The 12,410-nt window shown below is 47.0% G+C and overlaps 1 protein-coding gene across 1 annotated transcript; it reads left to right on the top strand.

Annotated features, from left to right (window-relative positions):
- Window positions 1-1,664: 1,664 nt before the first annotated feature.
- Window positions 1,665-8,003, top strand: LOC139406445 (uncharacterized). Its single transcript, XM_071149033.1, has 2 exons — window positions 1,665-5,094; window positions 6,588-8,003. The coding sequence occupies exons 1-2, from the start codon at window positions 2,073-2,075 to the stop codon at window positions 7,295-7,297; spliced, it is 3,732 nt and encodes a 1,243-aa protein (XP_071005134.1). The 5' UTR covers window positions 1,665-2,072; the 3' UTR covers window positions 7,298-8,003.
- The last annotated feature ends 4,407 nt before the right edge of the window (window positions 8,004-12,410 follow it).

The following is a 12,410-nucleotide window of genomic DNA, read 5'->3' as shown; positions in this document are numbered from 1 at the left end:
GTCTTAACAGCACAATGGCAAAACACTCTTCAGCAGCCACCACTAGCCAAACGACTTCCAGTTCAAGCATCCCAACCACCTCTGCCAGCTCAAGTTCAACTCCAGCAATTACAACCACCACTAGTCGCAGCCCAGGAACCAGCTTCCCTAGCTTCAGCTCAAGGACCACCAGTACCAGCTCCAGCCCTAAGATGACATCTGCTCAAAACCCTGAACCCAGCACAATGACTACTAGACCTAGGATTAAGCCCAGACCTAGCATAAAGCCCAAAACAGGATTAAAACCCATTCCAGGCCCCAGACCCAAACCTGGACCAACACCAAAGGCTGTCCTAAAGCCCAGTCCACCCAGCCCAACCAGCTCAACAAGCTCAAACCCAATGACCTATCCAAGAACTGGCTCAACTTCAACCAGCCTTAGCCCTGGGATCAGCTGTACAACACGCAGTTTACAGACCACTAAGAAAAGCACCAGCAAAAGCAACACCACGCCGGGACACTCTCCAGTAACCACCACTAGCCCTAGGCCAAAGACTTCCAGTTCAAGCGCCCCAACCAGCTCTTCCAGCTCAAGTTCAACTCCAGCAACTACAACCACCCCTAGCCGCAGCCCAAGGACCAGATTCACTAGCCTCAGCTCAAGGACCACCAGTACCAGCCCTGAGACAACATCTGCCCAAAACCCTGAACCCAACACAATGACTACCACACCTAGGATTAAGCCCAGACCTGGCCTACACCCCAAACCTGGCCAAAAGCCCAAACCAGGCACAAAACCTATTCCAGGCCTCAGACCAAAACCTGTACCAAAATCAAAGCCTGTCCTAAAGCCCAGATCACCCAGTCCAACAAGCTCCTCCAGCTCTAGCCCAAAGACATATCACAGAACTGGGTCAACTTCAACAACCACTACTTGGCTTAGCCCTGGGATCAGCTTTACAAGACCCAATCTACAGACAACTAAGAAAGGTACCATCCGAAGCAACTCCACACCGGGACACTCTTCAGCCAGCACCAATAGTCCTAGCTTAAAGATGACTAGCACAAGCTACAAGACTGCTAGTTCCAGCCCTGGGGACAGCATTAGCAGTAGTTCAACTACAACTACAACTACTGAACCCAGCACAATGACCACCAAACCTAGGATTAAGCCCAGACCTGGCCTAAAGCCAAAACCAGGTACAAAACCTAGCCAAAGTAGCACCACACTGGGACACTCTTCAGCCACCACCACTAATCCTAGCTCAACGATTACTGGCCCAAGCTATAGGGTGACTAGTTCCAGCCCTAGTGCCAGCAGTAGCAGTGACCCAACTTTAAGAAATTCAACCACCGCTACATCTAGCCCAAGGACCACCAGTTCAAGTGCCAGAATTGGTTCCTTGTGGACCCCCACACCCAGCGTAAAGCTAAAACCAGGTGCAAAGCCTATTCCAGGCCACAGACAAAAACCTGGGCTGAAATCAAAGCCTGTCCTAAATCCCACACCATCAAGTTCAACTCCAGCAACTACAATTACCACTAGCCGCAGCTTCACTAGCCTTAGCTCAAGGACCACCAGTACCAGCTCCAGCCCTGAGATTACATCCGCCCAAAACCTTGAACACATCACAATGACTACCAGACCTAGGATTAAGCCCAGACCTGGCCTAAAGCCCAAAGCAGGTGCAAAACCCATTCCAGGCCCTAGACCCAAACCTGGACCAAAACCAAAGCCTGTCTTGAAGCCCAGGCCACTCAAACCAACCAGCTCATCTAGCTCAAGCCCAAATACCTATCCAAGAAGTGTCTCAACTTCAACCACCACCACAAGCTTTAGCCCTGGGATCAGCTTTACAAGACCCAGTCAACAGACCCCTAAGAAAAGTACCAGCAAAAGCAGCACCACACCGGGGCACTCTCCAGTAACCACCACTAGCGCTATCCCAAAGACTTCCAGTTCAAGCATCCCGACCAGCTCTTCCAGCTCAAATTCAATTCAAGAAGCAACAACCACCACTAGCCACAGCCCAAGGACCAGCTTCACTAGCCTCAGCTCAAAGACCACCAGTACCAGCTCCAGCCCTGAGACAATGTCTGTCCAAATCCCTGAAACAAACACGACAACTGCCAGACTTAGGATCAAGCCCAGACCTGGCCTACAGTCTCGACTTAACCTACAGCCCAAACCTGGCCTGAAGTCTAAACCTGAACTAAAGAACAAACCACGTGCAAAGCCTATTCCAGGCCTAAGGCCTAAACCTGGACCACAATCAAAGCCCATCCTAAAGCCCAGACCACCCAGCCCAACCAGCCTCAACACTAAGACCAGTAACATAACTCCCACCACTAGCCTCAGCCCTGGAATCACAAGCCACAGTTGGCAGACCACGCGGACAAGTACTAGCCAAAGTAGCACCACACCAGGCCCCTCTCCAGGCACTACCACAAAGATTACTAACCCAAGCTACAAGACCACTAGTTCCAGCCCTGTGGTCAGCATCAGCAGTAGCAGTAGTGGTAGCCCCACTCCAGGAACTACAACCACTGCTAGACCTAGCTCAAGGACCACCCATCCAATCTCTAGAACTAGGTTCTGGTTGACTCCCAGACCTGGCTTACAGCCTAAACCAGGCTTAAGTCCTATTCCAGGACCCATACCCAAACCTGGACCAAAGCTCACACCTGACTCAAAGCCCAGACCACCCAATCCAACCAGCTCCCCCAGCTCCATCTCAAAGACCACTCCCAGACCTGGCTCAACTCCAGACATCCCCACTAGCCTCAGCCCAAAGACCACAAGTCCAAACTCCAGGACTACCAGCTCCAGCCTTGAGATTAGCTTTACAAACCCCAGTTCAGGCAGTCTCAGCAGAACCACACCAAGTCACTCTCCAGCAACCACAACCACCACTAGCTCTAGCCCAAAGATCACCAGTTCTAGCATCCGGGCAGGCTCAGGAAGATTCACACTAAGCCCAACTCCAGCAACCAAAACCACCACTAGCCCCAACTCAAGCACCAGCTTCACTAGCCTCAGCTCAAGGACCACCAATACCAGCATCAGTCCTGAGTCAAAGTCTGCCCAACATCCTGAACCCAGCTCAACAACCCCCAGATTTAGCATTAAGCCCAAACCTGGCCTAAAACCCAAACCAGACCAAAAGCACAAACCAGGCCGAAGGCCTATTCCAAGTTCAAAGCCTAAACCTGGATCAAAGCTTAAATCAGTCTTGAAGCCCAGAACACCCAGCCCGAATAGCTTCTCCAGTTCAGGACCAAAGACCACACTCAAACCCGGCTCAACTTCAACCACCACCACTAGCCTTAGCCCTGGGGCCAGAACCAGCAGTAGTCCCACTCCAGCAACTACAACCACCACCAATCCAATTATCAAGGCCAGCTCCTCCGCCACTATCCCCAGCCCATCAACCAGCTTTACTAGACTCAACTCACTGAGCATCAGTGCCAGCTCCGGCCATGTGACAAAGTCTGACCAAAATGCTAGACCCAGCCCAACGATCACCAGGTCCCAGTGGATCCCCAGACTTAGCACAAAGCCAGAATCTGGGCCACAACCCAGACCAGGCCTACAGTCCAGACCCAGCCTAAAGCCTAAAGATGACCTAAGGCCTGAAACTGAACCAAATCCCAAACCAGGCCCAAGGCCTATTCCAGGCCTAAGACCCAAACCAAGACCAAAACCAAAGTCTGTCCTAAAGCCCAGACCACCCAATCCTACTAGTTCTTCCAGCCCAAAATTCACGCCCAGGCCTGACCCATCTCTTACCACTATCCATAGCCCAAGCTCCAATACTACCAGTTCAAGGTTCAGGACTACCAGCTTCAGCACTGGAATCAGCATTACCAGCCCCACTCTACGGGACACCAGGACCAGTACTAGTCTAAGCAGCACTACACAGATCCACTCTATAGCCACCACCAGTAGCCCTGGCCCAACGACCACCAGTCCAAGCATCCGGAATGGACCTTCCAGCTCAAGCCGAAGTAGTACAACACTGAGCTCATTTTCAGCAACCAGAATCACCACTAATCCTGACCCAAAGGTCACTAGTCCAGGATTCAGGATGAACTACAGAACCTTCAGGCTCAGCATCGGGACCAGCACCAGCGGTAGCCCAACTCCAGAACAAACAACCACCACTAACACTAGCTCAAAGATTACCAGTTCAAGAATTTGGACCAACTCTTCCAGCTCAAGCAGCAAAACTCCAGCAACCACAACTCCAGCAACCACAACCTCCATAAGTTCCAGTTCAAGGACCACCAGTATCAGCATCAGTCCTGAGACAAAGTCTGCCCAAAAGCTAGAACCCAGCACAACAACTACCAGACCTGGCCTAAAGCTTAAACCTGAACGTAAGCCTAAACCTGGCACAAAGCCCAAACCAGACCCAATACCTATTCCACACCGAACACCTAAACCTGGACCAAGACCAAAGCCTGTGCTGAAGCCCAGACCTGCTCCAAAGCCTTGGCCCAAAACCACCACCCAAGGTCCAAGGACCACTTCCTCCACACCTAGCCCCAAGACATCCAATAGCCAAAGGACTATGACTGACCCCAGCCCACAAACGGCCACAAGCCCAGGCTCAAGAACTACAAGACCTAACCAACAAACTACCCTCAGCTCTAGCGCAAAAATCATCTCTAGAACTAGCCTGAAAACATCCACTAGCCCTGTCACAATGACCACTACTATCGCCAGTCTAAAAAAGACCAGCTCAAGGCAACAATTTAGCACAAGGCCTAGCCCCAAAACTAGCACTGCTAGTCCCATTCCATTGGCCAACTCTAACCATAGCCCTACTACCACCAGCCCTGACACCCCTACTCCCAGCCCCAACTCCCCTACCCCCAGCCCCATACCGGAGTCTTCCACCCCCAGTGTGAGAGAACTGCGTGTGAAGACCAGCCAGGTATCTGCTAGTCTGAATGACACAAAGGATACAAGCAGAGGGCCAAAGGTTTCTCGAGGAGGGCATCCAAAGGTCCGTCCTGGGTTAAACCTGCTCACAGAAAAGGAGCAGGTAGGCAGCAAGACTAACAGGACGGAGAACCAGCCTCAAAGCCCTGCACAGATTTCACCAGGAGGTAAGATTCATTAATTATATTTTACTTTACATGCTATTGTCTGCTATTTAAATGAAATTATGATAATTACAATGTAATTAATAATGACGTAAAGTTTAGTTTGAGCTTTCTTATGGGTTCACTGAATCAAGCCGTATTATATATTATTTGGTACCAGGTAGCCTATAGTACGTAGCTACCAAATGTGTTGACTTATTCAAAGCAAGATCCAGAAAGGCCATTCACTGTTATTAAGTTATTAAGATGACACTTTTTTTGTAAACTTAATAGAATCGTGCTATACAAATACGACACTACTAATTCTGATGACAGCTTACACAGATGTAGGATCTTCATTTGAGCCAGTTTGCTACGGCAGGAAAATAATCCTGCAGCAACAGGAGATTTTAATTATTATGTGGATTATAATTAATGGACATTTTTGTAGAGGTTAATACATTTTTCATAATGGAAAATCAAGTATGACACGTCTAAGTGGAAATGACAAATGACAAAAAGAAGCCTTTTTGAACCTCAAATACACTACAAGTTTTAAATGTCCTGCATTGCAGAAAAGACATCCTGCAACAGATTGATCAAAGATCAAAGTACAAAAACCCTATTCCTTTCCCCATTGGATAAATTATGAACTTCTTTTGAAACAGTGTAGCCTAGGTTATGGCAGATAACAGTGGAAATTGTGACTGGAAAATATATTGTTGTGAGTGGAACAATGTTGTTCTGGAATTTTCTTTTAAATATTGCTCAATCAACTTTATATCAGTGTGATATCATCTCCATTATAAATGATGAGGATTGTAACTTTGAAGTCCAAGCGACCTAAGGTGATGTTTAATGAGCCTATTATAATGTAGTGGAGGTTTGAGATCATCATCTTTGTAGCAGATGTTGTGTGGTTTGTGGTTATTCTCTGATAAATTAAGAATTTATATATGTGAGCATGTGCTTGTCTGTGAGTGTGTGTGGCTTAAATAGGGATCAAGGTGTGACTGTGCAGAGCATGCTTTTAGGTCATAGTCAGCTTAAACACACATTGTTATTGCTGAGTGGCACATATACATGTATCAAATAACAAATTAAGTGTCACACAAAGCTATTGCTAGCTTTTATTAATGTTCAAGGCCACTTTAAGCCAAGCACCTAAATGTCTTACCGACTTAACAACTCTAATTGACATTTAACTGAAATCTGTTTCAGGGACATTTTCTTTAACATAAAAATACTTCCAATGTATGGTAACCGATAAATCCTAGCTATTTCAGCATGATACAATCATATTCTAATCTTGTGTGTATAGTTTCAAATGTGTGATTTTTTTTTTTTTTTTTGCAAAAAAAAAAAAAAAAATAACCTTTATTCAACCAGTTTAGTTTCTGTAGGCCTACAATAAGAACATGTATATTTGTGTTATGCTGCAAGGCACCTTTTCTTCAACAAAGATTACAGACTACTCCAAACTAATTTTGTCATTTCACTATCCTTCCACTCAACAGTTACCATGGCACCCAGAGACTGCTCTGACCACATGGCCAGGGGGGAGAGGAATAGCAGAGTCTACCAAGTGACCCCTGACCCTAAGAACAGAACCATTGCAGTGTTCTGTGACATGGAGTCTCATGGCGGAGGGTGGACCGTCATTCAGCTCCGTCAGGATGGCAGTGTGGACTTCAACCGGACCTGGGCTGAATACCGGACAGGCTTTGGTGACCTGATGGTTGGGGAGTTCTGGCTGGGCAACGACCACATCCACCTGCTGACACGAAACAGGGTGATGGTCCTTAGGGTGGAGCTGGAGGACTTTAACGGCATGATGGAGTACGCAGAGTACAGGCTCTTCCGTGTGGCTGGCGAGCGGCTACGCTACCGCCTGTCTGTGGGTGGGTACTCGGGCACGGCAGGAGATGCACTTCAATTTAGCAAGAGTTACGACCACAACAACAGGTTCTTTACGACTCCTGACAGGGACTATGACCGCTACCCTTCAGGGAACTGTGGGGCCTACTACAGCTCAGGCTGGTGGTTTGACGCCTGCATGGCTTCCAACCTCAACGGGAGATATTATGTGGGAAAATACAAAGGGGTGCGGAACGGAATCTACTGGGGGACGTGGCATAACATATCCACAGAGTACTACCCGACTAATGACAGACAATCTTTCAAGACTGTCAGAATGATGATCAGGCCAAGGGGCTATGCAAAGTGATCTACGGCTGGCTCCTCGGTTGGCGTTCTCAGCTGTTGCAATTCTCAAATAGGGGGGCCGGGGACCCCTATGAGGCCTCCAAGATTTTTCAATGGGTCCATGACAAAAGCAGGAAAAAGCAGATCAAAATTTTTTAAATAAGATTTTTTTTAGGGAGGAGCACTGTTTGATATACGCAAATGGAAACATTCAGATTGTACTGCTGTTTCATATTTTGGGGGTTTATAATGCCTTTTGTTTAACAAGCAATTTTAATATATTCCATCATTTCATTTAATCTTTCAAATATTAAATCTCTGATTCAGGCGGGTCAACAACACCTAAATCTTCTTAATTTCTTGATAAATATTAGTGGGCCTCGGAAAAGCCTGCTCTGTTGGTAAAATACTGCCACCTCGTGGTCTGAAATGAAACAACATGGTTTATGGTTTCAAATGGAACACTCAAACTGTGGAAAAGATGTTCAGAGTTCCTGAAGTAATTTATAAGATGTCTTCTTATTATCTATGTAAGGTTACAGTGTGAAAGTATTGTTGGAAAACGGTTTCATAGAAGTCTTTCTCCTGTGACGAGAAAGAGAAATACTCTTTGAGGAGGGTAATGAAATTGTACTGAAATTGTACTGGAATGATTGACTGACGATTGATTGTTGTAATGTTTTTTTATTCTCAGTATTTTTTACGGGAAAAATTAAATGAGGTCAATAAAACAGAACTTAATTCCTTTGTTGATGTGTTCAGTCAAACCATGGTGTTGACTATACATGAATAACTTGTAGACTATCTATGCAAACCTCTCAGCTAGCACGTAAAGACTCACCCTCCACAGGTATGTATCCAAATATCCTCTTTGCAATGGCCTTTGTCACGTAGAGTATTAAGAACATAACTTACCGTCTACAACGTAATCCGAGCGCCACAACCCACAGAAGTTGAACTCCAGTAAGAACCTGTACAGAAGTAGAGTTGTGGAGAAAATAAAGTTAAAAAACAACATTAAAATCAGATCAAAGCAACTTTCCACTAGAGTGATGACAAACAGTATGTAGAGATAATTTCTCCCAAACTCATGGTGAATAGCGCATCTCACACTTACATCAACATGTGAGAGAAGAACCATTTGATTGATCACTGCCGGAAGGCCGTAGAAAGGCTATAGGAAGGAGAGACGGAGATACAGAGAGAGAGAGAGAGAGTTGAAAGAGAAGAAAACACTAACACAGGTAACTCAAGTGAAAGAGAACAAGAGAGCATCTGCTAAATTACCATATTATTAAATTAGAAGGTAACACTTTATAATAAATTGAATCAAAAGCCATTGATGAATAAATAATTGAAGGCATTCATGTTCATGATTTGCAGATTATTTGTTCATCTTTACAACTATTTTTAAATGTCAGTGAGCAATTGATTAAAGATAAATAAATAAAGTTGAAGTAGGAAGTTTACATGCACTTAGGTTGGAGTCATTAAAACTCGTTTTTCAACCACTCCACAAATGTCTTGTTAACAAACTATAGTTTTGGCAAGTCGGTTAGGACATCTACTTTGTGCATGACACAAGTCATTTTTCCAACAATTGTTTACAGACAGATTATTTCACTTAATCCCAATTCTAGTGGGTCAGAAGTTTACATACATTAAGTTGACAATTTCTAAATGCCTGAAGGTACCACGTTCATCTGTGCAAACAATAGTACGCAAGTATAAACACCATGGGACCACACAGCCGTCATACCGCTCAGGAAGGAGACGCGTTCTGTCTCCTAGAGATGAACGTACTTTGGTGTGAAAAGTGCAAATCAATCCCAGAACAACATCAAAGGACTTTGTGAAGATGCTGGAGGAAACAGGTACAAAAGTATCTATATTTACAGTAAAACGAGTCCTCTATCAACATAACCTGAAATGCCACTCAGCAAGGAAGAAGCCACTGCTCCAAAACCGCCATAATAAAGCCAGACTACGGTTTGCAACTGCACATGGAGAAATGTCCTCTGGTCTGATGAAACAAAAATAGAACTGTTTGGCCATAATGAACATCGTTATGTTTGGAGGAAAAGGGGGAAGCTTGCAAGCCGAAGAACACCATCCTAACCATGAAGCACGGGGATGACAGCATCATGTTGTGGGGGTGCTTTGCTGCAGGAGGGACTGGTGCACTTCACAAAATATATGGCATCATGAGGCAGGAAAATTATGTTGTTAAATTGAAGCAACACCTCAAGACATCAGTCAGGAAGTTAAAGCTTGATCGCAAATGGGTCTTCCAAATGAACAATGACCCCAAGCATACTTCCAAAGTTGTGGTAAAATCGCTTAAGGACAACAAAGTCAAGGTATTGGAGTGGCCATCACAAAGCCCTGACCTCATCCCATAGAAAATGTGTGGGCAGAACTGAAAAAGTGTGTGTGAGCAAGGAGGCCTACAAACCTGACTCAGTTACAGGTGACTGAGGTAGGGAGGATAGTCTCGGGGTCAGATGGTGTAGCAGCGGGGCTATACAGGCGTGAGAGCGCATAAGGCTTCACATACTTGGACCTAGAGCGGTAGGAGATAGTCCAACATTTTTTTGTTGTTGTTGAATTTTACCCCTTTTTCTCCCCAATTTCCCCAAACAGTTCTATTTTTGTTGTAGTAGCTCGGGAGAGATGAAGGTTGAAAGTCATGCGTCCTCCGATACACAACTAGCCTCACTGCTTCTTAACACAGCGTGCATCCAACCTGGAAGCCAATGTGTCGGAGGAAACACCGTGCACCTGGCAACCTTGGTTAGCGCGCACTGTGCCCGGCCCGCCACAGGAGTCACTGGTGTGCGATGAGACAAAGACATCCCTACCCCGGACGACGCTAGGCCAATTGTGCGTCGCCCAACGGACCTCCCGGTCGCGGCCGGTTACGACAGAGCTTGGGCGCGAACCCAGGGTCTCTGATGGTACAGCTGGTGCTGCAGTACAGCGCCCTTAACCACTGCGCCACCCGGGAGGAAATAGTCAAATTTAACAGAGTGAATAACAGGGCCCATCGAGATGAGTTGGGGCACTTAGCTGTGCGGAGATATTCCATGTTCTTATGGTCAGTCCACACTAAGAATGGATGTTCCGCCCCCTCTAACCAGTCCTTCCGCTCCTCCAACGCCATCTTGCCCGCAAGTAGTTTTCAATTTCCTACGTCATAGATCCTCTCAGCGAGGTTAAGACAATGGGAAAGGAAAGCACAGGGATGCAGATTTTGGTCCTGTGCAGAACGCTGGGACAGGACGGCCCCCACTCCGACGTCCGATGGGTCGACTGCCACCGCGAACTGACGGGACGGATCCGGATGGATTACGATGGAAGCTGTAGTGAATCAGTGCTTGAGGTCTGAGAACACCCGGTCAGCTGCTGGAGACCACGTGAGCAAAACCTTGGGGGAGATGAGTGCTGAGAAGGGGGAGGCCAGGGTGCTGTAAACCCGGATGAAACAGCTGTAGAAATGAGCAAACCCCAAGAACGTTGCAGCTGCACTCTGGATGTAGGTTGAGGCCAATCCACCACCACTCTAGCCCTTGTCAGAATCCATCTGAGTATTTCCTGCAGCGATGGCGATGGCGTATCCTAGGAAGGAGATGGTGGAGCAATGGAACTCACATTTTTATCTGCTTTAACAAAAAGCTGGTTCTCCAAGAGACGCTGAAGGACCTGTGGAGAACATGCTCTTGAACTGAATGGGAAAAAAACAAGGATGTCGTCGAGGTAGACAAACACAAACCAATTCAACATGTCACGGAGCACATCGTTGACCAAAAAACTGGGGGAGCGTTGATCAGTCCTAATGGCATAAGAAGGTACTCGTAGTGTCTGCTAGCCGTGTTAAAGGCGGTGTTCCATTCGTCTCCTTCACGTATCAGAACCATATGGTAGGCGTTCCGAAGGTCCAACTTCGAGAAGATCGCCGCCCCCCCGAGAGGCTCAAAAGCGGAGGAGATGAGTGGTAGAGGGCAACGTTTTTTTAACCGTGATGTCATTAAGGCCCGATAGTCGATACACGGATACACGGGTGCAGGGTTTTGTCCTTCTCCACAAAGAATAACCTTGCGCTGGCGGGGGAAGCAGATGGGTGAATTGTCCCTGCAGCAAGAGAGTCCTCAATGTACCTTTTCCATAGTCTTGGTCTCCAGACCCGACAAGGAATAAAGCCGCCCCCCCAGGCGGTGTAGTTCCTGGGAGAAGGTTGATAATGCAGTTGTAGGGTCTATGCAGAGGGAGAGATGTAGCGTGGGTCTTGTTGAAAACCTCCTACAGGTCCTGGTCCTCTGTGGGAATGGCGGAGAGATCCAAGGCTTCTCCCAAGCCCACAGGATGACGTCCCAGGGCAAGTTGCGCAAACTTCAGACAATGTGCATAGCAGAACGGGCTCCAAACCCATGTTAGAACCAGTAGCTCAGTCGACCAGGGGATTGTGCCTCAGGAGCCATGAAAACCCCAAACCCATGGGTACATGAGGAGATTCAATGAGCAGGAACTGCATAGACTCATTGTGATTACCTGACACTCACAGGTTAATAGGAACCTTATTGTGGGTGACCTTATTGTGCCAATAGAACACCCATCCAGTGCTCTGACTTCCATGGGAATGGAGAATGGTTGTGTGGCGATTCCCAGCTCCAACACCAGGGTAGTGTCCATAAAGCTCTCGCCGGCCCCAGTCAATGAGCACACGAAGAGATTTGGACTGGTCACTCCACAACAGGATGTTATGGAAAGGCATACGAGTAATGAAGGATTGGAAACTCCCCGTACGGTTCACCAGTGTACTCGTACCTACTGATGAGCCTGATCTTTTAATGGACAGGTAGATATGTAATGTCCTGTTGTTCCACAATACACACAGATATTGGTGCTCAGTCTGCGTAAGTTTCAGCAGGAGACAATCTATCCCTGCCCAGTCGACAGCCCTCAGTGATTCTTGAGGGAACTTCGGTGACATCGGACTATCCTGGTGTTGTAGATTCCGGGAACTTCCGGGATTCCTCGAAAGCGAAGTGGGAGCTGTTGATGAGAGAGTGTTTCAGGGAACAGACCTCCTCTCCCTTCTACGTAGCCGCCCATCGATCCGATAAAGGTTATGAGAG

Source organism: Oncorhynchus clarkii, chromosome 1 (assembly GCF_045791955.1).
Source record: "Oncorhynchus clarkii lewisi isolate Uvic-CL-2024 chromosome 1, UVic_Ocla_1.0, whole genome shotgun sequence".
In the NCBI taxonomy this organism is placed as follows: Eukaryota; Metazoa; Chordata; class Actinopteri; order Salmoniformes; family Salmonidae; genus Oncorhynchus; species Oncorhynchus clarkii.
This window is presented reverse-complemented; position numbering and strand designations above follow the sequence as displayed.

Excerpts from the sequence above, each read along its gene's own strand:
- LOC139406445 (XM_071149033.1), top strand. The coding sequence starts at position 2,073 with ATGTCTGTCCAAATCCCTGAAACAAACACGACAACTGCCAGACTTAGG. Across the intron at positions 5,095-6,587 it reads TGCACAGATTTCACCAGGAG|TTACCATGGCACCCAGAGAC; the intron begins GTAAGATTCATT and ends TCCACTCAACAG.